At 43.9% G+C, this 27,755-nt stretch overlaps 1 protein-coding gene across 3 annotated transcripts in view; it reads left to right on the plus strand.

Moving 5' to 3' along the window:
• Positions 1-27,755, plus strand: part of GSE1 (Gse1 coiled-coil protein) — a 354,039-nt gene that overhangs the window by 67,493 nt on the left and 258,791 nt on the right. For all 3 annotated transcript variants that reach the window (XM_069966313.1, XM_069966314.1, XM_069966315.1), the window contains exon 2: positions 26,798-26,951. In XM_069966313.1, coding sequence (XP_069822414.1) covers positions 26,798-26,951 — 154 coding nt within the window. The remainder of the gene's footprint in view (positions 1-26,797; positions 26,952-27,755) is intronic.

The raw sequence follows: 27,755 nt of genomic DNA on the forward strand, positions 1-27,755 counted from the left end.
CAATGACCATTCATCCCACTGACCATCAGTGCAGTTCTGTCATGCCCAATTCATCTCTACAAAACCCCTTGAGACACAGGCACTCATTCAGCTAGGGAGCTTCTAACAGAAATTATTTGGAGCATTTTTCTGAAATACTTGGTAAGGCTCTAGAGTTCTGTTTATTCGGGGCACATCACCGTTTCTCTGCACCCTTACTTGGTGAGAAAACTCTTTGCAGGGGCAGTCTGTATCCAGCTGCCATCCAGATAGATTGCCACCTAGTGCCGGCAAGGTGTAACTACAAATATGTGTGTAGGGGAAACTGAGCATCAAGGTTTTCTACAGCAGAAAGAGAGAATCACCGCCTAAGGGTGGGTTCAGACTGAGCAATTCTCGCGGAATTCCGTCAGCTGTCCGCCCGCACATCTGGGTGCCTTTCCACCGGCCCCATAGACACCATTCTATGGGCCGGCGCATTCCGCTATATGCTGAAAGAAGTGTCATGTCACTTCTTTCAGTGGATCGCATGTGTCATGTCACTTCTTTCAGAATTGCTCAATCTGAACCCACCCTTATTGAGTACAAGAAGACAATGCTCCAAATGATCTATGTTGCTGGTAATTGTAACATGTGACCACTAGAGGTGTCATTTCATTCCCTGCGTTTTTAGCATACGTTTAAAGGATCCGTTTTTTTTTAACGGTCAAAAAAACAGGATCCGTTTCGATCCGTTTTTTTAATAATGGAAGTCAATGGAAAATCGGATCAAAACAGATGCACACAAATGCATCCGTTTTTGCAATCTGTTTTTCATCCGTTTTTTTTCAAAAAACAGCTTTCAAAAACCGAGTGTGAACCCAGCCTCTCATGGATGGTGGAAAAACAAATTTTACTTTCAATTGTAGAAAGTCGGGTCCTAATAATATATATTTTATATGGAATCGTGCTACTGGGCAATCCTTTAAATTCATGCTATGTTTCTACTGCCCAGCACCTTTGCCAGGGGACCTCCATTGTGACATCCCAGGGTGTTCAGCACAGCCCTATGTGGCTGATTTTTCTGCACTGACCTCACATTGACCTGTGCAGCCGGCGGCATTAACCGCTGACCTCCAGGAGCTGCTGCCAATTTGTGAGATAAAGCGGCATCTTGTGTAAGGGGAAGGCATTATATGAGCTGCTTAATCCTCATCACTGCCTCAGCCTGTTTACTGAGATGGTGCGGAGCCCCCCTCCCCCTCCATCTCTCCCTCCATTTATCTCATTACCCCCTCCCCGTCCCACTTTCCCTGCATACATCACATCCATTCTACTTCGCCTGTGGCTCACACACATGAGATAATTTAATGCTAGCAGACAGGCCATCCATAACACATGATTGAAGTCTTATCGCGCCTTTTGCAGGTTGTGATACCTTTGAGTGGACCCAGTCAGCTGTTCCGGGGTGAGCACAGTCCATAATCCACTTATAGGTTTAGGGTCCTCTCTCCAGCAGTCAGTTTCCCTATCCCCAGGACTTGTTTTGTCCCCCCGGGTAGTTGAGGATTTATAAACAAGATGAAATATGGCGATAAAGCAGCAGAACTGTTATATGTATCTTGGAGCACTTCTGGTTTCCTCCACCGTTCCTACATGTTACATATCAATAACTACTTGCTGTCAGTGAATAGGAGAAAAAAAAATCCTATTTTGCATGCAGAATTTTAAAATGTATCTTGACCTTGTCCTTCTTACTCAGCTGATTTATTACAGTGTGTCGGTGTAATACTTGGTGTGGAGTGAAGTACAACAGCAACACAGACCTCTCTCTTGTCCTTATTTCAGTGCTGATACATTGTACAGGATTTCAGCCAATAGAAGTCAATCAGGAGGTTTTTCGATCTAGTCCTGCGCACACAGCTTATGGGGCTTATTATAGAGCCATCTATAAGCTGGATGGAGAATAGCTGTGGAGTGAACTGCTTAAAGTGACTGTACCACCAGGCCCAGGCTGAAGCACTGGAGGCGGGCCGACCCACCCTTAGTGGGAGGAAACCCCCTCCCCTCTGATAGGGTTCCATTGATTCTAATGGAGTCGCGTCATGGAGGGGCTAGGGTTTCTTCCCACTGGGGGTGGGTCTTCGCCTGTGCCATAGACTCAATTCTATGCACAGGCGGATTCCGTCGTCCGCAAAAGAATTGACTTGTTTATGGCACAGGCGGAGATGAGCGGGCACGAGCAGGAGCGAGCGACAGAATCCGCTGTGGGTCACGTGCAGATTCCGTAGTGTGCATGCACCACTATAATCAAGAAGAAAGTATTGTGCTGCTGCTGTGTTTAGCTCATAGATGATTGTATAGACTGGACACAATTGTAGCAAAGCTTCAGCTGTGAGAAGGATTAGATATATACAAGATTTTATGCCTATAGGTTTCCATAAGAATGTTTTCATTCACAGAAAGCAAGAAGAGATATTGTAAATTGCGAGGAAGTGAAAGCTTGCAAAATTTCTCATTATACACAGATTAAGCTGAATTTACAGAAACCAGGAAATTCCTGTTTCCCCTCATGGCATTTTGAGGGCCACCCCGCTCTCCCTCCTCATTTTTTTTTGCTCTTCTCTCTGTGTTTTTGAGAGAGCAGCTCTGGCTGCTGGAGAAGTGACAGGGTCATATCTGCTCTTTGCACATAAGCTGCCTTAGGAAGCCGCCTGTCTGTGCTAATCCTGCTGCCTGTCAGTTCTGTGTCTATCAGCAGAGGCGCCAGACGCTTATTGCCGTGCTCACCTCTTATTGCTCTTGGTGCTGGGAGATCCTGTCTCGCTGTTTCATTTCTCTCACATATTTATAGGGACGCTGCGCCACCGCCGGCTTCAATTCTAAATCTTCTGCCATCTGTCTCAGTGCAAATAAGTGCCCCAGGAATTTATGTCCCTGGTATACTGCAGGCCAGGCCAGCCCAGGAGACGGTAACAAGCCCCCAATTATTCTACTGTGTAGAGACCATATGAAGGGTCTCTATCTGTATGAGAGAGCAGGGAAGTGCAGTGAATGTGGTTATTGTCATCAGCTCATAAATAATAATGGAGATCTCCGGCTATGTGGTATATAGATTTTAAGAGATCATAAGGCATGTCCTCAACCCATTACATAGACTGTCTTCTCCCTGTGACATTATTTTTCAAATACTGAGTGACCCACTGTATGACCTTACTATCCTCCCCCCTGTGACCTCATCCAGTCATCGACTGATGTCTTGCATAGACACTGTAACCTTACTGACCTCACCCTGTGACATCATTGCCAGACTGACTTGCTACATAGACTGTGTGACCTTACTGTCTTCACCCTGTGACATTATCTCCCAAATATTGAGCGACAATGTCAGTGTTACCTTAGTGTCCTCAACCTGTGTTATCAACCAATCACAGACTATCTTGCTACATAGGCTCTGTGATTTAACTGTCTTGACCCTATGACATCATCACCAACTAATCACAGACTAACCTTCTACTAGGACTGTGTGACATCACTGCCCTCACCCAGTGACATCATTTATGTTGTTATCATAGTGTCTGCTCTAGAAATCTTAGTATCTGGTCTTCATGTTTGCCTTCATACTGTAGCAACCAGCTGTTTATTTCCAGACCCTGCTCTGGATTTAGGAAGCCGAGTTCCCGTGAGGGAGGAAATCTGCTTAATCTGTGGATTATACCGGATCATACTACAAGCTCTTGGAGAAATGCTGCACTGCTGCTGCAGGGGATATGTGCACCAACCAGCCCTGCCTTTACTAGAGAGGAGCGAACCTCGAGCACTGAGGTTTGTCCATACCAAGAATGCGGCATTTGATTAATAGTGGCTGCAAATGTTGAAATCAGCCCTAGAGAGTTCTGGAAAACAAAGATATGGCCTATGGCTGTATCCATGTTTTCCACACAGCCTTAGGGCTGCATCCAACTTCTTCAGCCACTGGTAAACAAATGCTGCATGCTCGTGTTTGCTCATCTCTAGCCTTAAAATGTTACTGTCACCCCCTTACTCTGGCTTAATTTCATCAGTTAACAGTGTCACCTAGGTGGGGCTTCATGGCAGTTGGGCCCCATTTCCGGCTGGGGAGAGGGTCCAACTACTGTCCCACCTAGTTGACACTATCTGCTGATGAAATAAAGCGATTTTAGAGCATAAAAAGACACAGACAAGTTCTATACGGGTATATATCAAATGTGCAGCATCTAAGCTTGTGAATGGTGCGGAGAATCACACATACAGTAAGGGAGGTGACAATATCACTTTAAAGGGGTAGTTCACCAAAACATTTGTTCTTCTTTTAAATCAGTGCCAGAGGTTTGTAATTTACTTTTATTTAAAAGAATCTCAAGTCTACCAGTACTTAAAGGGAATCTGTCAGCTCCTGGGCCCTACCTAAGGTGCTGGCAGTCCCGTAGTAATCATGGTACTTTTTGGTAATTTGTCCATGCTGTGGATTATGCGCAATCCTACAGAGGACTGATCTGCAATCAGAGACACTGGCTCACAGCTGAGCGAGCAGGAGGCCATGCAGCATTGATTATTCATGAAGAAGAGGGAGGAGGAAGGAGTGGTGAGGCGGCCAGAGTGTGGCACAAACGTGGCACAAATCTGAGATTGTGCATAATGCACTGCAGAAACTAATTACCGAAAGGTACCATGCTCACTAGGGGACCTCCAGCTGTCAGCACCTTAGGTTAGGGCCTGGATGCTGACAGATTCCCTGTAAGAGCTGCTGTATGTCATGGGGGAAGTGGTGTGTTCTCTCCAGTCTGACACAGTGCCACCTCTGTCCATGTCATGAACTGTTGAGAGCAGTAGCAAATCCCCATAGAAAACCTCTCCTGCTCTCCAGACTGGAAAGAATACACCACTTCTTGTAGGACATACAGCAGCTGATAAGTACTGGGACATATATATATTCTTTTTTTTTCCACGCAATAATATACATCATATAGGGCATAATGATGTGCTAATAGTGTGCTACTGTAAATTATATAACGCATATATGAGCATAATAGCTTGCTGTTCCCTTAGTCTCTGGGTTCTCAGACTTGGAGTCTACAGAGCTCGGCTGGGATTCTTGTGGCGTCTGTGTTTGGGCTGAGTGATGTGCGGCTGAGCCTGGCAGCTAATGACAGCTTTCCGTTGGCTCGGTCATGCCGCTTCCCACGCAGGCCCAGCACCTTGGAGCCAGCTGGAATGAACAGCCTGGATGAGGAGATGCTCACGGTCAGGACAACATGATCTGCGGTCAGCGACAGGGAAAACAGACGCTTCTTATCCAGGAGATCGGTGTCGCCCTGTGCTAGGCTAGGCATAGATGTCAGGTGACCTCACTTGTCAGAAACCTATGAGATGGAGGATTCGTGAGCAGCAAGGGCTTCTCTGTTTACACATTCAGGGTGCGTTCACACCTACAGGATCTGCAGCAGATCTGCAGCAGATTTAATGCTGTGTTCAGTTATTTAAATGAAATCTGCTGCAGAAAATCAGCTGCAGATCCTGTAGGTGTGAACGCACCATTAAGATGAAAGGCAAATAACAGAACAAACTTTTTACACAACAGAGATCCTTCCCATAGGTTACACATTACAGGGCAGATAAACAAGCTAGGAATAGGATCGGGGTCCTCTCCTCTGTATGGTGCAAGAGTAAAGGCCCTATTACACGGAGCGATTATCATTTAAAAATAATAATGCTTTTTATTTGTATAGCGCGCACAGATTCTGCAGCACTTCACCTAGCTGTATGTTTTTGAGTGTGGGAGGAAACCGGAGTACCCGGAGGAAACCCACGCAAACACGGAGAGAACATACAAACTCTTTGCAGATGTTGCCCTTGGTGGGATTTTGCTAAAATTTGCTAAAACGGCCAAAAATTACCGATTATCTGCCCGTTAATCTTTGTCTTTCAACATGGTGAAAAATTATGGTTTCAAGTGCGCTGATCGTTTGCAAATCTGCGTGTCTAATAAGTCGTTTGCAGATAAAACATGCTGTGTGGGTTCTCCTGAGGAAGGATTAATAACCATAAAAATAATTGTTAATATCATTTATAACAGCAATTGGTGAATGTAAAACATCAGAATTGTTCGCTTAACACTATAGGAGGTAGGAGCTGTTGACAAGAAGAACTACACTCTATAGGAGAGAGGACCCCACTGACGGAAAAAGTTAAAGTCCTAACCGAGACAACTTACTGATCATAAAGCTAGCCTTACAAATAAAATAGTTGTCACCTTTCCTGATTTCCACCCCCTCCATACTCATGACCGTGTTTTGAATGAAGATTGGGGTAAGCCGCGGGGGGTAAGGGTAATTGATATCTGACATGCCAGATACCTCCCCTAACATCTGCTGTAGGGGAGAGTTGGGAAGTCACCACACACATATGATGGAAGGCTAGTGTTGCAGAATTTGTTGGGTTAAGCTAACAAATGTCTAATGTATATTCCCAATTTAAAGGGTTTGTCCATTATTAGAAAAAAAAAAAATACTGCTTTCTTCCAAAGACAGTACTGCTCTTGTCCTCAATTTGTGTGTGGTAACACTTATCAGCTCAGTCACTCCATCCACCAGGAAGTTGCAATACCACACATAGACTGAGTGGCAATAGTGGCACTGTTTCAACCTAAACTACAGGAGAAAGGTTCCTTTCCCCTAATGCTTATACTGTACAGGAGAGAGGATCGTATCCCTAAAAGCTTACATTCTACATAAAAGAGGACCCTGCCCATTATAGCTTACATAATACATAAAAGGATCCTGCCCATTACACCCATTATAGCTTAAGGTGGGTTCACACTACGGAATCCGCGTGGATAAGTTCCGCCATCTGCGAAAAGAATTGACATGTCAATTCTTCCGGTGGATGGTGGAATCGGCCCGGCCATAGAATGGTGTCTATGGCACGGGCAGAGATGCGCCGCCGCGAGTGGGTACGAGCAATGCAATCAGCTGGAACTTATTCTCTATACATGAGAGGATCCTGCACATTAGGGCTTAAAGTGAATCTGTACCGGCCGTCAGGAACCCCAAAACGCTGGTACCATTTTCTAGACTTCATCACGGCAATGTCTGGTCCTGGGGTGTGCCTGTCTCCTGGGGCCGGTACTCTGGCTAAAAACTACTTATATTCCGGTAGTAAGGTGGGGTGCTAATAAGGCGTGGCTAGAGCATCCATGCCTTAGGCGTGCATTCCCTCTCTCACCACCTTTCTTTTTCAGCACGCCCCTGGGGCGTGCAAAAGAATTGTTGGAAAAGAGGTGCTGCAGGCACAGGATATGGATGCTCTAGGCCCTTATCACCACTGTCATCATCTGTCGGTAGTCGTTTGGGAGAGCCCTCTAAACCTTATACCAATAGCAGAAATCACGGGCCACAAAGGTATAAGGGGTACAGCCTTTTGTGTTGGCATGGGGATTAAAAATAATGCTGCATGAATCCATCTCCCAGGTAGTATCTGAGCCAACCTGTATATCAAAGAGAAAGTGATAGATAGATGTTATGGATAGTATAGAGATAGAAAGATATTAGATATACAGTGGTATAGTGGTTGCAAGAAGAGCTCAGAGTTTTGGTAATTTGGTTTAAGAGCATTGCTTTGGTTTAAGAGCTCCCTATACTCGGTGGGAAGGGGAGGGGGGGAGGGGCATGGTCTGCACAGGATGGTGTACAGCACTGTTCTCCGACTCAGGAAGTCTCCCTAACCTTACAAATCATAGCAGATCCACTTCAGGCTGGGGTTTGCATCAGAGGACAGGACTGTGGAGGTAATCTCTTCATAGCTGTAACCCCTCTCTTGGTCAGAGAGTGCTGCATTTATGTGCCCACATCTGCCATGCTCATATTCCTCCATGCTCCCTGCAGTCTCTGTCAGCTCTTGTGTTTCCCATCCTCTCCATTCCTGCTATAATGTGCCTGCACTCACACTCAGCTATACACACTGTTGCTATAATGTGCCTGCACTCACACTCAGCTATACACACTGCTGCTATAATGTGCCTGCACTTACACTCAGCCATTCACACTGCTGAAAAGTTTCTGTCACTGTTCTCCTGTACAGCTCTGTGATTCTCACTTCCTGATTGATCCATGATGAACACCCCCCCCCTTACCCATTGCTGTCATGTGACCACACAGACCTGCTCCTCTATTCTAGCCTGTTGTACTACTGTACTGCACTATGGGGATCTGTAGCTCCATCCTGTATCAACAAACTGCTGCTGTGTTTTCAGGTTTATGCACTTAATATACATTATACTCCACATACTGATTGCTATATTGTACAGTCACTTATAACATCACATAATCAGCTGTTTCTAAATGTATGTTTCATTTGTTTTACATTTATTTAGATAAAAAAAAAATCATTATTTTTAGGGTGCAGAACCAGTTTTCTGCATTTTAATTATTTATTCTGGGAAAATTACCTTTGGTTTAAGAGTGATTTAAATTACAAGCACAGTCCTTGAATGAATTATGCTCGTAATCCAAGGCACCACTAAATATGTATTATAGAGAGGGAAAAAAGATCTATATGACATAAGTAGATGATAGATATGTGAGAGAGTGATATCTTTGAAAGAAAGATCTGATAGATATGACAGAGAAATAAAAAATATATGAGCGAAAGATGTGAGACAGATACAAGTAAGATTAATAAAGAGAGAGAGAAATAAAAGACAGATGCCATTGAGCTAGACAGCTAAATATGGAAGAAAGAGCAAAAATGATAGAATCCAGGATGGTCACCAGCTTTTTTACTTCATAGCAAAAACACAGATCTGAGGGTCCGGACTCCTTAGGGCCCTATTCCACCAGACGATTATCGTTTGCAGAATCGTTAACGATTAACGATCTCAAACGACCGCTATTGCGAAAGACCTGAAAACGTTCACTCATTTCCATGGAACGATAATCATTACTTATGATCGTAATTGCGATAGTTTTTGCGAACGAGCAACGATAGAAATAGGTCCAGGTCTTATAAAGTGATCAACGATTTCTCGTTCGGTCGTTAATCGTATTTCAACCGAACGATTATCGTTTAGATTCGAACGATTTAACGATAATCTAAATGATAATCGTCCGGTGGAATAGGGCCCTTAGGATAAGAGAAAGCTCCTCTGGGGTTGGATCTCTTACTGTCCTCAAATGTCTTAAGGCCCTATTCCACCAACAGATCTGACGACAGATTATCTGCCAAAGATTTGAAGCCAAACCCAGGAGTGGATTTGAAAAGAGGAGAAATCTCAGTCTTTCCTTTATGTTCTCTGATTATAGTCTGTTCCGGGGTTTGGCTTCAAATCTTTGGGAGATAATCTGTCGTCAGATCTGTTGGTGGAATAGGGCCTTTAAAGGGAACATGTTTTAAATTGATGCCATGAACTTGCATGTTCATTGAAGCTGCTGCAGTTTGTTTGCGTTTTGATATTCCTCATTGGCAGTATATGCTAGGCTGGTGCCCCTATAGATTCAGCTGTTACTTATGGAGAAAGTGTTATGGTTGGACCACTCGTGCTGCCCTTCAAATGGACTGTGCCTAATAAATTCAATAAAGAGCTGTTCCATTTGCTAAGTGAGTTTACCTTTAAATTACGTTTGCTGCAACGTATCAGTGCAGGGTAAATGTATGTCTGGAGTCTAGACCTACAAATGATTGTGTAGATTGGATACAGTGCTAACAAACCGTTCTAAACCGTGGTTAAGGTGTTCTCCGAATAATAAACAAATTACAGCCTGCTAGTAGTGTAAAATAAATAAAATATACTTTATTCTCCATGCCCAGTCCACCCCGATCCCACTGTTTACTTAGGGCCCTATTAGATGGCCCAAGTCAGTGAGTAAACAAACCCCGATCTCATAGATGGGCTCTCGTTTACAGAGCCTATTGCCAGGCTGAGTAACCAGGCGGGAAGGGCTGAGCGATTGATCACTAGATTTTTCATGCAGCTTATTGCTGCCATCAGTCATTGGCCGCACATCCCCTATTACGTGGGGAGATGTATGCCTAATGGCCAATACATTTTTGATGGGTCAGAACAACCCGAGTAACTGACAAACAAGCATTTGTGTTGCCCTGTTTAAACGATAATCGCCTTTTGCAATAGGTCCCTTACCCTGATGGCATGCTGTTTCTGCTCCTCTGCAGCCTCAGTGAGCGTGTCATCAGCTGGTAAACAGGGGCATCAGGGTGGACCACAGCATCTGCGCTGGACTCTGCAAGGCAACGGGAATATAGTATAATATTTTATGTACCCCTAGCAGACATCCATTTTTTTATTATTAAAAATCAGACAACCCTTTTTAACTGACAATGAGTAGGGTTCTTCCAGATTGGGAAAAATTAAAACATAAAGCAAAAGCTGAAGAATTTGACATTATATGCTGATAAAACTAGAAACCCTCTTTATCTTGAGCCATGGAGGAAGCATCTTAACCTCCTCCTAAATGTCATGTTTTTGTGTGATACCCCAGCTCTCAGTGTCACCTCTCTAATACCCCCTACTGCCCCCTGCCAGACGTGATGCCCCCCCACCCCTTACTTCGGAGAGCACACTGGAATTTGAAATGACACACATCAAAAAGCGGCTGTGTCTTCCCTGCAAGTGTTAAGCGTCTCTTTCAGCAAATCTCGGAGGCTTTTCTTTGCTTTGACTCGAACTTGTACGCAAGCGGATTTAATCTCTTTGACGTTAGTGCTCAGACGAGGAGGGGAGTGCGTGCGTTAGCAAGAGGGGCTGGGGGTGGGTATAGCTGTTAACGCAGCACGTCTTCTCTTTCCCCATTGTACGCCGCACCCTGGAGGTAAACGCTTTCTCCGAGCTTCTCGTCCTAACGAGCGGCTCCTGAACCTGCCTGCGCAGCGTTTAATTGGCGAGGAGTGAAAGACATAAAACCCGGCTCTGCCTCCCCAATGCGAGGAGGGGGGGATACGAGGCGTCTGGAACAATACAGTGAGCAGGGGGGGGGGGGCATCTCTTTCCCATTTCCACCGTAAACACTTTGCAGCAGTTTGTTATAGCTCAGCCTCGGTGTCATTATATTTTTCACTGTGTACCTTCCGACCCACTGGATGGGGAATGACATTAAAGAAAACACAATCCGCTCAGCAGCATTAACCCCTTCATGCCCCACCGGATTCATCGATTAAAAGGGACCATGGGGGGGGGGGGCTACAGGATATAATTATGCATAAACCATCATCCTGTCCATAAAATACGCTAACTGAAACATTTCTTGGTAAGCCTGCATCTGCTGAAAGGAGGGCAGAGAAAGCGAATATGGTTCTGTAAATAATCAGTCACTGCAGAACATCTTCAGTCTATTTGCTCAGTTTATGCATTACATGTTTACATATTAGATCTATGTCACACATAGGTTACTCACATTTATGTATATTAACAGAAAAGTGATGCTGAGCCGCAAAACTGGGGTATCCAATCCTATTATGTGTGGTACAGTCAGAATCAGAAATGATACCGTCTGTGGAGCCAGTGTATCTAAGGCTGCATTCACGTGTTCAGTGTTTGGGATTGTGGTCTGCTAGCTACCTCCGTGATCCGTGCAAAACAGTCCGTTTTGCATCTGTGTCCGTTTTTTTCAGGGATCTGTTTTAAGCATTTTAAATTACATTGATTACATCACATGCGTGTTTTTCACAGATGAACACGGATGTCACATCCAAAAAAAAACACGGATCTCATTGATTTCTATGGGGAATGTGTTCCGTGCTTCTGTTCCGAGTTATGACTTGTCCTGTTTTTAAACGGAACAGATCACGGATCCGTGGAATCACGGAATGTCTAAATAGCCCAATAGAAAGCAATAGCTGTAAAATTGTCCTTGCGCATAGATTCAAGGGGCACAGACAACTTCCCGGAACGTGTGAATGCAGCCTAAACCTTTTAGCAGCCTGGTGAATGAGGGCTGAGCACCCATTTACTGTTACAGAGTGGTTGATGGATAGAGACGCATCATATTTCCCATCTATAAAGCTGTAGAAGGTTAATGGCAGAGTGTTGTGAGATGTCAGGGGAAGTTCACAGCTCTGCGTCTTCGCTTTGACTTGTCCATTAAATTCATCTGGGTTCATTTCCAGAGCTTCAAGAAAACCATCTGGTCAGCTCCTGGTGCTTAACTGGATTACAGCAGCTGTGGTGGTGTGGAGGATGCAGGGACGGTCAAGCTGCAGCAAGGTGTCTGCTGTGTTATTATTTATCATCAGTATTTATATGGTGCAGCACAGTACACAGCTTGGACTACACTTCAGAGCTGAACTCAAAGTCAGTTGCTGAGGTGGGACCCCGCCGTGGCCACTGACTGGCTGAGTGGGCCTGGCACGTCATGTCCCAGGTCCCCACTCAGACCCAGAAGCGGCCAGGACTGGGGGACCGGAGCTATGGGATACAGGCACCAGCACTGGATGGAGTTGGGAGGGGGGAGCATGTTACTACTTTCATCCTCCCCTTCCCCAGAACGCTGCCAAAAAACACCGCAGCCCAGAGTTCTCCTTTAACATCAGTACAGTATAAGCAATGTAATAAATCTATGCAGTGACATGTCCCAGGTCCCGCATCAGTGCCGCCAGCTTTGCAGCTAGTTAGGGGGTGACAAATTTGCTTTAAGGAAAACAACTCTACTATCCAGAACAAACAGCCGATACATAAGAAAATATTAAACTGCACCAAATGATCCCAAAGGGGGGTGGTATGGGAACAAGGGGATAGAGAAGAGAAGATGGTGGAGGGAAAGGCAAAGGGAGGTAGGAACTCAAAATGGAAATATAAGGAAGGGGGAGGGAAAATGCAGTGTGTATATGATGCCAGCCATGTCCAACCTCCACGGGTGAGATCAGAGCCAAAACCAGGTATATAGTAAGTCCGGTATCTCTGATGGACTCATTCAGAACTTTTGTACTGAATCTGGCTAAGGCTAGGTTCACACTGCGTTTTCAGCATCCGTTTAACGGATCCGTTTTTTTTAACGTCCAGAAAAATAGGGTCAGCAACGTTTTTTGGTCCGCCAAAAAAAACGGATCCGTTTTTTTTTATAATGGAAGTCAATGGAAAAACGGATGCACACAAATGAATCCGTTTTTTGCAATCCGTTTTTCATGCGTTTTTTCAAAAAAACGGATGCGTTAAACGGATGCTGAAAACGCAGTGTGAACCTAGCCTAACCAGGGATGGTGTGTACTATTGCCGTCCCGCCCACCACCACCACCACCAGGGCCGGATTAAGGTTGGTGGAGGCCCTGGGCAACAATTTTGTTGGGGGCACCCCCATTTTCTTCCCCCACAAATAAACCATACAGCAATCTATATAGGTGGCTGATGACTGTAGGACTTCTGGCTGTATGGCTCAGCATCCTCCTCTGTTCTGCATATGATGGTCCCTAGAGGCTGCAGTCCAGAGAAAGATGCCAGGCCCTAGATAAAGGATGAGGAAGGGGTGAGCATTGCGGTGTGTTCCCACTTAATTCAATGTGAGAACAAAGCACTTTAGCACTTTCTGTGCTCTCTTGCCAACTGTGTCAGCCACCACAGCAGCATATGCAGTTGTGAATCGCAGGCAGAACCTGGACTTGTAAGTCTAGGTCCCATCTTCAGTTCCCAACCATATAAACTACCTGAAGCAGTAAAGAGCACCCAGAAAGTACTTAAAGGTTGTGTAGAATCTATAGCGGATATGGTACATGTGAATATACCCTAAGGATCATGGCATATTTAGCTGCACACAGGCTACATGTCATATGCTGCACATAGGCTATTTATCATACACTGCACACAGGCTATATACCATATGCTGCACACAGGCCATATACCATACACTGCACACAGGCTGTATATCATACACTGCACACAGGCTATATGTCATATGCTGCACACAGGCTATATATAGCATATGCTGCACATAGGCTATATATACACCATATGCTGCACATAGGCTACAAGTCATATGCTGCACACAGGCTGTATATCATAGACTGCACACAGGCTATATATCATATGCTGCACACAGGCTACATATATGCTGCACACAGGCTATATAACATACACTGCACACAGGCTATATATCATAGGTGGCACACAGGCTATATACCATACATTGCACACAGGCTATATATCATACACTGCACACAGGCTATATATCATAAACTGCACACAGGCTATATATCATACACTGCACACAGGCTATATCATACACTGCACACAGGCTATATGTCATATGCTGCACACAGGCTATATATATCATACACCGCGCTATATATATATATATATATATATATATAAATATGTATATATATATATATATATATATATATATACCCCTGCTCTGATATATGCCCCCATAGTATATGCCCCCTGCTCTGATCTATGCCCCTATAGTATATATCCCTGCTCTTATGTGCCAATACAAAACAAAAGCCTCATACTCACCTGATCTGGTCAGATGACAGGTCTTCTCTCCTCTGGCTCTTCTCTGTTACTTCAGCCTGAAAGCCACTGTGACAGATCCTCCAGCATGCTTCATGATGCCACATCCCTGCTGGAGAGATCAGGTTTCCTTGCTGAGGTGCCACACTGTCCTCTCCTCAGTGAGGGGGGAGGGGCAAGTAAGGACCTCGGCAGGAGACAGGTACCTGGAAGCTTGACAGGAAGAATCCATTCAAAGACCAACCAGGGGGGAGTCTGAGCCTGCCAGGAGGGAGATGCTTACACAGGATTAACCCTACACCTCCCTCCCTCCCTGGACACCATGCAGTGTGGCCAGTGCTGTGTCCAGGTAGGTTTTCCACATGCTTTTTGCGTGTGGGACTCACTCCCAGACACCACTTCCAGGTTTGGGCTGGTGGAGGCCCCTTAGTGGTGGAGGCCCCTGGGCACGTGCCCCTGGTGCCCTCCCTTTAATCCGGCCCTGACCACCACTCACCCCCACTCCTCTAGGTGCCTGACACCGTAGACTCCCTTTCTCCTGGCTCCACTTAACGGTGTGTGGGCGCTGTAGGGGCAGCACACAGAGAGGGAGAGTGGAGAAGGACCTGATCACATGACCCAAAGGTCCTCTGACTACTTAAGAAGGGGAGACTGAGGAACTGCTGTGTGTCAGTGAGTACAGTGCTCCCTCAACTTACAATGGACTCAAGATACAATATTTTCAACATACAATGTTACCTTTTGGACCATTGTAACTTGAGACCAGACTCAACATACAATGCTACAGACAGTCCAGATCTGCGGAACATGTAAAAAAACTAGCTGATCAATGAAAGTGGCCATTTTACTAGTATTAGTGAAGTGCGTACACTGGTTGGCTGTCTGGTATCTCCTCTCTATAGTACAGTGTGATACTACATGTCCTGTGCTGCTCTTTAAGTTGCAACTTTGGGCACCAGGTGAGGGCGGCTTCATTTTATATTTCTGGGACACTGTGTGACCTGTACAGGACCTGTAAACGCTTCAGTCCTCTACATAGAAAGAAATTTAGAGTCTCTTGTAGCTCTTTCTGACTGTTGAAAGAACTTGCTGTATCCATAATAGCTGCTTATTTTTCTTCTTTCCTTTTCCTTTCTCATTTTGGGACATTTAGAACCAATAACCAGTTTCCATAGAGTTTTGGTCTCAAAATACTATGGTTTCAACATACAATGGTCATCCTGGAACCAATTAATATTGTATGTTGACGGACCACTGTATATATGTATGGATCTGTGTGTAAGCCCCTGTTTCTGTAGAATGTGTCTCTGTGATCATCTGCCACATTGCCTCTGTAATGGAAGATGTCTTCCCTCTATCACGTCCCTTCTTGCTGTCCTTTTGCCACATAAAGTCCACTTCCAAAGATGTTCTGCAGCAGCTGCTGTTAATGCTAGGCTTTAATCATTATATAAATTGGTGTATTATATAGTATAGAATGTATATAAATTTAAGTCCCAAGTTTGTATATAATGACCAGTGCATTATGCAAACGATTTAGTTAGTGAAAAAATACACAGAAAGATGGATGGCCTCTCAGACAGTGACATGTACCAGTATGCCCTTGACCGCCTGCCTTTGTCAAGGGGTTGACAAAAGGCAAATGCTGAAAAGCACGTCAGGTTTGGGTTGTGTGGTGTTCCCTCTAATATTCTCAAGGCCCTATTCCATGGAATGATTATCGTCCGTATTCGGCTGTTACAGCCGATAATCGTCCCGTGGAATAGAAGACAACGATCAGCCGACATTGTTCATGTCGGCTGATCGTTGAAGTCATTTGTCTTTCAACATGTTGAAAGACAAATGACTTATATAGCAACCGCTATATCCTATGGGCTGCCAAGATGATCAGCGATCATCCCCCCACCGCCGCCTGCTGTTCCCCCCGGCCCTCGCCGGACTCACTTGCTCGCTGCTGCCGCGTGGAATAGCAGCGGCAGGGAGTGGGGAACGAGGAGCAAACGAGCGCTCACAGTGCTCGTTTGCTCCTCACTGTCGGCCCGTGTAATAGGGGCTTCACTGCTGAGACCCAATGTAATCCCAAGATACAACCAGGAGGAGTGCGCAGCAGCATGCGTCCTTTTCTGTCTCCTAATTAAATCCCACTTGTTCACTCCATTAGAGTCTGGAGAGTAATGGTGCGTTTACACAGGCAGATTTATCTGACAGATTTTTGAAGCCAAAGCCAGAAACAGACCCTAAACTGGGAACGAGTCATAAAGGAAAGACTGAGATTTCTTCTCTTTTCAAATCCATTCCTGGTTTTGGCTTCCAAAATCTGTCAGATAAATCTGCCTGTGTAAACGCACCATTAGGGTCCTATTACACAGAGCGATTTTTAACGATTAACGACTAACGATAAACGATCGCAAACGAGATTGTTTATCCTTAACCTGAAATCGTGCACCATATTGCACAGAACAATGCTCGTTAGATACGATTGTTATTGCGATCGTTACTATGATCGTTTATTCCTTCTGATCTCAGGAAAACAATAGGCAATGTGCCATTACACTGAACAACTAGTGAAAAAATGCGGAACTTGAGGGAACAAACGTAGAATTACAGCGAACGATTAACGATAATTTTAGGTCCAGATCTAAATCAACGATGATCGGCATACCAACAATTTTTCGATCGTTGCCTGCAATTACACTGAACGATTATTGTCCGCACAATAATCATCTCGTGTAATAGGGCCCTAAGAGTTGGACATTCAGCATGGACATTGGACATTTTGGCGGTTGGAGCACACTGCTGCATACTTCCTAGTCTTCTGGCTGTATCTCAGGATTGCAGCAGGTCTCGGCACCCGCTGTTATCAGTAACTTCTGACCTATCACAGATGCAGCATAAGTTACTCCAAATACAGTAACGCTTTCAATGTCTGCTGTGATAGTAACTACACTTGATGGCTGGGAGGGGGGAGTTGGGGGGTTGGGGCAGGCCCTTATTCAAAAGCTTTTCTAATTACGTCCCTGTTTGCGCTACTGTATTGACGCAGCCACACGTTAGTGTCAGTACAGTAGTGTAAGGTTTAAACCATTTCGGAGCTCTCAGTAGCATTATGAGTGATGATGTCAGGAGTTCAAAAGTCTGTTCCATAGCACATTGTCTATGCACGACATGTGTGAATGACCCCTAAACGTTTGTAAATCAGTGGGTGCTGGATTATGGTAATGTCACTGTGTTGCTATTTGTCCATGCCCTGTCATCCTCCCTGATGTTGTACAGTATGGCACAAAGCATAAGCAGCAGCATGATGCTAGTATGTGGTAAAAAAAAAAAAAGTTAAAGAACAACCGAATAAAGTAGTAGAGCTGTGACCGTGTGCAGCATTAGAAGGAATTTCATGCTGTTATTATTGGATTATCTCTGTTTATAAGTGGGATTGCCTCCAATAATAACCCTGCAGGGACTGCATGTTTCTTCCTCCTCCCTACGGGCGTCAGTATGGCGGCTTGGTGTCTTTGAAGGGATCCCTCATTCACTCTGAGCCCTCATTTATATCTGTGTGTGAAATTCAGTCTGCAATACAAGACTGGGCTGTGTATTGTATTGTATTGCAAGCATCACAATATTCTATGGAGGCCGTGTTAAGATCTGTATCTGCATAAGAGATGGGACTTGCTACATATTTCCACATGTATGTCTTATGTGTGGAAACATGTATGCAAGATATCGCAGGTGTGATTCCCATGATAGTATAACTCTTCCAGTGTATAGATATAATCGGAAGCAGACATTTGTGGGAATTACATCTGATGTAACCTCACTCCTTAGCAATTTAGTCTGTGTAAGGATCGAGTGTGACACAAGGGTTAATCTCTGGGAGCTAGCCCCCTGCTCCCTGGCACCTCTACGCCATTTGCTTGGTTGCTGGAAGCCTGACCTGGTCTCCTGCCAAGTGACATCCAGTCTGTGCCGGGAGCGCTGCCAAAATTAAACAATACAGCTTTAACACTAGCACGGGTACAGCAGTTTCCCCATTGGCTGTTCAGCTCTTAGTTTCCTACATTACGTAAATAAATTATCCACCCCCCCTTCTATAGCCACAGCCCCCCTTCCTTGCCGGTAGATTATTTTTTTTTTTTTATATATACAGTTATTGCAAGCCATGAATCCTTGCAAAATGGTAAATAAGCGACTGCTGGCCGGGGATCATTCTCCAGGTCTCTTTCTGACCACACATGACATGTTAGGGTGGTGATTATTGCTTCTCCACAAAACCCCCCCTACATTGTTACTGTGTGTGGGTGAGAAAGATAAAGGTTAAATAATGATATCCCGTGACTGTACACCAAGATGGAAAGGATTGTTACAACATAAAGTCTTTGCAATCTCCCTCCTCCTCTCTATCCATGCAGGAGATAAAGTGACAGACAGAAACACACGTGTTTATACGCTTGGGACCCTTCCTTACAGCCCATTCTAATGCCCACCTCTCTATTAAAGCCTATTCACAGTAGCTGTGGGCTCTATCCTGGCAACAATGGCAAAGTCAGACGGTTTCTTAGCAGGCTGTGTTCACACATTGCTGCTGAGTGCAGTATTATTGTTTCTAGCTGCCTGGCATATTACACAGACTTGGAAATCGTGCTGACTTGTCAGTGATTCAGTCCAAGCAGAATGTCAGACCTCCCTTAAAGGGGACCCCCACACCCACTATATAGGATCCTGTGTTCCATAGATTATTTCCGCCCTTGACATGAACTTTTAAAAGACCCATAAACGCTCCTGTGTACAGTGACTTGGATAATGTCAGGAACGAGGATAATGGCAGCATTATCTGGATAATCATAGATTAGCCCAGGGGATCAGCGGGCCAGTGCTGGGGGAACAGTGCTTGGGAGGTGACAAGCAGAGGCTTAAAGACATGCCTCTTACCCATTAAAAATGATAGAAATATACTATTAAAATCTATTTCTAATTTGTATTATTTTTTTAGAAAGTTTGGTGATAAAGAATATGTAAGCCATTACAGCTCTTACATGGGTTGTCTAGCTTCCTTAGGAATAATAATGTATCTTTAATATTACTAATAAACCAGGGGGCTATACTATGTGTGTATAAAATAATAGGTTCAGCGAATCCTGCAAATATTGCTGGAAGAACACATGCTGGTGGTGGCATTGTGGTGGTGGTTTGGTGTGGGGAATGTTTTGTGGCACTCTCGGGGTCCACCCTTCAGTGTGGTAGGCAATCAACAGATTTGGGTATGACTCCATCCTTGCAGATCCCATCTTCTCTGGGGTGGATGGGATCTTCCAGTAGGACAGCGCGACCTATGGCTAGAAATGTCTGGCACAGGTTTTAAGAGCATGACCAAGACTTCCAAGCAGTGGGCTGTCCTGGCCCTCTAATTACTGAGACTTGAATCCTCTGAGCGTATGTGGGACCACCTCCATTGTCATGTTTGCTCTATGGATCCTCCTCTGTGCACCGTCCAGCAGCTTTGGGATGTACTGCCATCAGTATAGCTCCATATACCTGTGACAACCTACCAGAACCTTATGGAGTCTCTCCCAGCCTGTCTAGCTGATGTCTGTGCTGTACCTCGTACAGCTGAGAGTTTATTACAGATGTATCCAGTGTAGACGGTTCTTTGTTATCTGAACAACTTTAGCTGCACATCAAAACATTTCCTCTCCACTGATACATTGTAACATTGGTCAGGAGAGAGATTTGTCATTGCTGTCACTGTTTCATTGATTGCCCCTCCCTCGGGCTATATACTGCTTATTGCTGCTATAAGGATGGTGCCTGGTTCTCCCTTTTAGCATTACATGGTGCATTGCTCTTATCGCTGCCCACTCCACAGAAGTATAAGATTTTTTTTTTTCTGTTTCCCTGGTGACTGTCTTCCCTGTAAATAGTCCGACATGGCACCAAGATAACAATTTGATACAATTTGCTACAGCTCTTAACGATGAACCTACTTATTGTGACCCTGTGACCTTGACGGCTCTTCGGAGGTGGCTGCAAGCGGCGTCTTTAGTCTTAATTTGAAGAGCCCATGGGCGTTGGGTAACGAGTTAATGCCACAATCATTCATCCCGGCTCTAATTTGTTGTGATTCTTCCAGGACGTGTTCTGGGCACGAAACGTCCCTTCCACGGGGGCAGAGAGATGCGCTCTTATCGAGAGGGACAGATCCTTCTTAATTGAGCTGATTCTCTCTGTATATAAACAGATGGCTTCTTTAAATCAATTATTCCTCATTTGTGTAAGTGGGAATGATTTCCTGACATACAGTACCACGGGAGAAGGGGGAGGGGCAGACGAAGGGGTGAGGGTATATTCAATGCTGGTTCAGGGATAACTGGCACCTACACGTGCTGAAGCTCCACAGGCCAAGTCACTGTTGTCTGGGGATTATGGGGTTAACTGGTATAGAATTGGTCAAGTATTATTTTTTTCTTCAGTGAATTTATGTAATGGTGCGTTTACACAGAGAGATTTATCTGACAGATTTTGGAAGCCAAAGCCAGGAATGGATTTGAAAAGGGGATAAATCGTAGTCCTTCCTTTATGACCTGTTCCCTGTTTATAGTCTGTTCCTGACTTTAGCTTTAAAGATCTGTCAGATAAATCTGTCTGTGTAAACGCACCATAACTGAGGTTTATTCAGTGATATACACATGCCGGACAAGAGAATAGGACGTGTAGATGCAACTCTGAAGCATAAAACCAATCAGAAAAATATTAATTATCTATGCCTGTTTAGTCTAGAGCAAAAAAAAGGAAAGGGGGGAACATGATTGAAACCTTTAAATAGTTAAAAGGATAAATAAGGTTCAGGATGGAAGTGTTTTATTAAGGGTGCCTTTACACAGAGAGATTTGTGAAGCCAAAACCAGGAACAGACTAGAAACTGGGAACAGGTCTTAAAGGAAAGACTGAGATTTCTCCTGTTTTCAAATCTATTCCTGGCTTTGGCTTAAAGTGTCACTGTCGTGATTTTTTTTTTTGCAGAAATCAATAGTCCAGGCGATTTTAAGAAACTTTGTAATTGGGTTTATTAGCCGAAAAATGCATCTTTATCATGAAAAAGCAGTTTGAAGCTCTCCCCCCTGTCTTCATTGTTCTCCTATGGAGAGAGCTAAAGAAAAGACCAAAACAGGACAACAAAGAGTTAATCTACAAATCCCTCACGGGATATCTCTACTGACCATCACCAGTGACCTGTCTGAGCTCGGATTACAGCTGTCACCCAGCTCCGTGCCTGTAATCCTCTGTTATCTGCTTTCTGCTGCCGGCTAACTCCCTCCTTCCTCCTCCCCCCTCCCCTCTCCCTAAAACAGACAGGGGACGTCTCCTGCAACAAGTCACAATTTTCAGATTTTTCAGAGTGGATGAAAAAGAGGAAGGAGGGGGGGACCTGGGAAAAGGCTTTTTACATGCAGATAATGGCAGATTTGGCTAATAAACCCAATTACAAAGTTTCTTAAAATCGCCTGGACTATTGATTTCTGCAAAAAAAAAAATACGACAGTGACTCTTTAAAAAAATGTCAGATAAATCTCTCTTTGTAAACAAGAAAGTCAACACAAAAACAAGGGACCATAATCCCTTATTAGATGGGGGAAAGATCAGAAGTGTATATGAGAAAATAATACTTTACTCAAATTGTAGTAGATGCTTGCCACAAACTTCCAGCAGATGTGGTAAGTAAATCTACAATAACTGAATGTAAACGTGGTTAGGATAAAAATGTGTCTATCCTAAGATAATAAGAACGGAAATAATAGATGGACCAGGTGGTCTTTTTATGTGACAGTCCTCTATGTTACTATCGGCACAGGAGAAGAGATTTGTGCTGCTTATGTGTTAAACTCTCTCTAGATACAATAGTAAGAAACCCATTATTGTGAGGTTAGGTTTCAGCTGGGTGTAAACAAGAATGTTTACCTTCAGTAACAGAAATACCAATATCTTGTATATAGTACCTGTCCTCAAAAAAACATTTGACATGTTACTTGTTAAAAGTTTTGATCTCACTGCTGAGACCCCCAACGATCAGGAAGAAAGCCAGAAGAAGTGCATGGCAGCACATCTCGATCCCTGTCTTTCAGCAATGGGGCTGCCTGGACGGAGGTCATTGCCAGCAGAGAAGTGTAGCATGCTGCTTCTTTCTTGTTCTGATCGGTGGGGGTCTAAGGAGTGAGACTCCAACTCCATCAAAACTTTTGACATGTCCCTGAGACATGTTATTTTATTATTTTTTTTCTAACACTACGTACTCTTTGAAAATAGTGAGGAAACAAAAGATCTATTGGAAAGCCACAGAGCATTTATTTGTTCCATAATTTCATGGTGCTTCTAATAAACCATCCATCTGTAGGGTTGGGACATTGGATTGTGAGGCTGAAGTCTATGGCCAGATTTAAAGGGCTATTCCAATCTGTTGAAATTATCTCCTATCCACAGGCTGTTAGATTAGGGTCTGACTGCTGGGGCCGCCATCAATCCCGAGAACAGGGACATAATTGTCCCTGGAGAGAATGGAGTGCATCCCACACTCCAAGCTCATGAGAAAATGGGAGTGATCATTGAATGATAAGAGACGGATTCTCACTGGCTATGTTCACACAAGGTATATTTTCCTAAAAGTACGGCCGTTGTCGCAATCGCCAACAACGGTCGTACTTTTTATGAAAATATACGTTGCCTTGTCTTCTATGGAATCCCGGCCGGAGCACATACACATAGTATACGCTCCGGCCGGGATCTCTCGCGGCGCCGTAGAAAACTGACATGTCAGTTTTTTGCGGCCGCAGAAAAACCTGTCGGTGCACACTGTGGAGCGAGCGGCTCCAGCCACTCGTCTATAGAGTGCAGTGGGGAGTTCTGATGCGGGTGTCCACGGATGCCCCTGCATCAGAACTCTGCGGTCCTAAAGATCATCCGACCGATACTGCAGTACCGGCCAAGATGATCTTTTCTAAGACCATCCGGTCTCTTACATAGTGTGCACATATCCTAAGGCCGTTTACAGTGTGTAACTCTGTATATTCCTATCAAGCACGTATGTTTTTTCTCTTGAGATCCAGTAGTCAGTTTGGAGGTTTGACCAGATTTAGTGGTATATTTTTAAACTATGTGTTATATTTTAGAGACCTAGACTATGCTGGGTCATATCAGGCTGGATATTGTAGTGAGGAAGATATGCACACAATTATGCACCTTCTTTTTTTCACATTTCGTTCTTTTAGCCATTTGGTAAGGTTTATTGTAGTTAATGCCAAGGAGTTGGGTTATAGTTATAAAGAGGACATCATACACAGTAACATCAATAATGGCTGCAGCATTATGGAAGGGTTTTCTGGCACATGACACAAAAATTAAGCTGGCCTGACACTGTCGACAGCAGTATAAGGTGGGTAACGTCTTATATTATAGGAAGCTGAGCCCCTGTACACAGTGAGCAAATCTCCAAGGTACAAAGGTCATCAGCTGCTCGCTCCCCTCCGAATATTAACTCAGCTCAGTCACAGGGACATCATTAAACCCCCATCATCTGGCCCAGCGCTTCCACAAGTGATTCTGCCAGCAGCTCCCTGTAATGTGTCACAGGAACATGCACAGAGAGCAGCTGCCAGTGCAGTGAGGATGAGGAGGGATGTTACCGGAGTGCACCTCTGGGGGCAGCACAAGCCTATTCCTGCACACTGCAGGGGGAAGCCCAGAGACCACACAAGGGGAAATGAAACAGAAAGGCTGATCAAAGTATTCTTCACCTGCTAAAATCCAGAGTTTTCTAATGGGGACAGAACTATAGTAGCTATAATATGGAGAAGTATTATAGAGGCAGTATTATATTAGTTATAAACTTGTACATGGTGAGCAGTATTATAGTAGTTATATTCTTGTACATAGGAGCAGTATTATAGTAGTTATATTCTTGTACATGGTGAGCAGTATTGTAGTAATTCTATTCTTGTACATAGAGGGATTATTATAACAGTTATATTCTTGAACATAGAGGCAGTATTATAGTACAGTATTTTCCTGTGTATAAGACTACTTTTTAACCCAGGGAAATCTTAAAAGTCAGGGGTCGTCTTATACGCCGGGTGTCGTCTTATAGGGCAGGTGCTGAAAAACTTTGGAACTGGTCTGGAGAATCTGCGGTCGCTGCACACGGTGGGGCTAGCTCAAAACAGCCACATCACTGCCGTATGTATGAAGGGCAGAGCAAGCTGCAGGTGTCCAGGAAAAGCACACCTCTTTCACTCATTTGGCCCGCCCTTGTATCCTATAGTATTACTGTACCTCCTTCTCTGCCTCTCAGATCTGTCTGATGTTTTTTTTTTACTAAATTTGGTGTGTGTTGGGAGAGGGGTAGTCTTATACGGCGATTATATCCCAAACTCTATATTTTAACTGGAAAAGTTGGGGGTCGTCTTATATACCCAAACGTCTTATACGCTGGAATATACGGTACCGATATTCTTAGGTTGTTACTGTGTATACTTTGTGACCTTTGAAGAGGGCATGTCATAGGGAGGAGGAAGGGGGAACTTCATCTGTCGTCCTCTCTATCTACTGATTGTACCTTTTTACAGTAATGCTGTACAGATCACTTTCTAGCTGTCTCCTTATTACAAACATAACAGGAAGTCCCAGCTTAGTTTTAGGCTTAGTGGTGAGAATGGATACTGCAGAATTCTGGATTATTTTAAAATATAGATGGCAAAATGGACAATTAGGAAAACATCAGAAATTCTTAAAAAATGAAACAGTACAAACTTAATTTAAATAGAATCTGTTATTGTTAAGTCATACCAACCTATGGTGTAATAGCCCGCCTGATGCCGAGTCCATTTGTCCTTGTCATTTGTCTTTGATCTGTTGTACTATTTAGAAGTTATAGGCGAAAATCCACCAGGTATTTTGCTATTAATTAGGGGGCAGTCTTGTACATAGGGGGCAGTATTAAAGTTGTTACATTCTTGTACATAGGAGGCAGTATTATAGTAGTTACATTTTTGTACATAGGGGGCAGTATTATAGTAGTTACATTTCTTGTACATAGAGGCCAGTATTATAGTAGTTACATTTCTTGTACATAGAGGGCAGTATTATACATTCTTTTACATTTTTGTTACATTCTTGTTGAGGGCAGTATTATAGTAGCTATGTTTTTTACATGGGGACAGCACTATAGCAGTTTTGAGTCTTGTCCATATGGATAGTTTTATTATATTATGATATTATACTTAGAGTATTACAGTAGTTATACTCTTCTACATGCGATTAGTAATATGGTGATCATAATATTGCATAGAGAGGACAGTATTATATTAGTTATATTCATGTGCATTGAGAGGAGTATTATAGTAGGTATTTAGTAGGCATGGCCATTAAGCCCTCAAGCTACATCCTTGTTGTTGTACGTAAGGACAGTTTACATTCTACATATCTTTGATATCCACTATTAACATAAAAAGAATCTATTACTACTGTCAAGCACTCTCTACTATAAAGCGATTACAATAAGGAGCCCTCCCCTTTAAGAGCAGTCACACTATGGACCGCTCCATTGTAAGAGTATGTTCAAACTGAGTAAAATTGGCGGATATTGTCAATTCCTTACGCGGAGAGTGGCAGGAGCGGAGCAGTAAAAGCAGTAGCACACTGGATCCCCCTATTGTAAGAGCAGTCACACTATGGGCTCATCTACTGTAAGAGCAGTCACACCATGGGGCCATCTACTGTAAAAGCAGTCACACTATGGAGCTCTCTACTGTAAGAGCAGTAACACTATGGATCCCTCTACTGTAAGAGCAGTAAAAGCAGTAGCACACTGGATCCCCCTACTGTAAGAGCAGTCACACTATGGGCTCATCTACTGTAAGAGCAGTCACACCATGGGGCCATCTACTGTAAAAGCAGTCACACTATGGAGCTCTCTACTGTAAAAGCAGTAAAAGCAGTAGCACACTGGATCCCCCTATTGTAAGAGCAGTCAAAAATGAAATACAAAACATAATGCAAAAATAAAAAAGGATCAAGGTGCTGTGGTGGTCCAGTCAGTTTCCCAACCTCAACACAATTGAAATGCTGTAGCTGGACCTGGGATCTGTGCATAAGGAATGCTTATAAACCTCAATGAACAAAAGCAATATTGTAAGGAAAAGTGGGTAAAAATTTCTCCAGAACAATAGGAGAGACTGATTTGATCAATTGTTTTTAAGACATATAGAGTAGATGGTCCTAAAATAATAGATATAGATATATACATGAAACATAATATAGCTTGTATTTACCCCATGCTTTATTCACTCTCATTTTGATACTATGTCTGTTTTGTTTCCTTAGAACAGCACAGCCACCCGCGTTCCAGGACCCAGCAGCACAGCTTCCAAGGTAATCGAGTTTGAACACAACCCCAAAACAGGAAAAGACTCCCCAACCCAGCCACCCAGCCAGGAGTCTTGCGTCGATGTGGAGCTTGCAGAACCAGGCACTACAAGTAGGTGGCGCTGTTTGCATGATCATTTATAGCCAGATGCATGAACAACTGTAATGTGATAAGTTGTGATATATCATGTAAGACACTGTACCCTGTGGGGGATTCCTAAATTTCCTTGACGTGTCACAGTAGGATGCTGTTATGCTGCACTGGTTCGATATCTATGCCGTGCTCAGCAGATCAGATCACCGTACAATTTCTTTCCCACCACAGGATAACGCTGGGGCAGGTTAACCCTTTCAGCATAATACCCTATCTATGATGCATTTACAGCCAGGAACAATACTGCCTGTAGTAGGAAGGTGTTAGCGGAGGAGTATGAACTGTTTATTATTAAAGTATTAGCAGTAGGGTATGAATATTTCTGTGTAGAATACATCTGTGTATTCTACGTTTCTTCTTCCCTAAATTCCCGTCTGTATATTGCTAGGTTGTGCAATTCTAATAATAAAATGCCTGTGTTTGTAGTTCATTATGTTGTTTGGAATCAGCAATGTCTCTTGCCTGGTTGGAAATATTTACTGTCCATAAACTGATGGTGAAGGAGGAGCACCCTGGATTCAGGGAACTTACTGGGGGTTTCATTACGGAAATGTGCAGATAAATAGTAGAAGTGTTTTGCCACGTACAGACGTTGCTATTCCGGATACATAACACTTTAATGGTGACCTGCAAGTACCCTGGACAGCGCCTGCCGTCAGTGAGAACCTGCATGTGATTGATGGGAGCACTGATGATTGATTCCTGTATTTTCTCATCTTCTGTTGTGGGGGCGCAGTGTTCATCATTCCCCTATAATGGCTC

The sequence above is a fragment of the Dendropsophus ebraccatus genome, chromosome 4, assembly GCF_027789765.1.
Source record: "Dendropsophus ebraccatus isolate aDenEbr1 chromosome 4, aDenEbr1.pat, whole genome shotgun sequence".
NCBI lineage: Eukaryota > Metazoa > Chordata > Amphibia > Anura > Hylidae > Dendropsophus > Dendropsophus ebraccatus.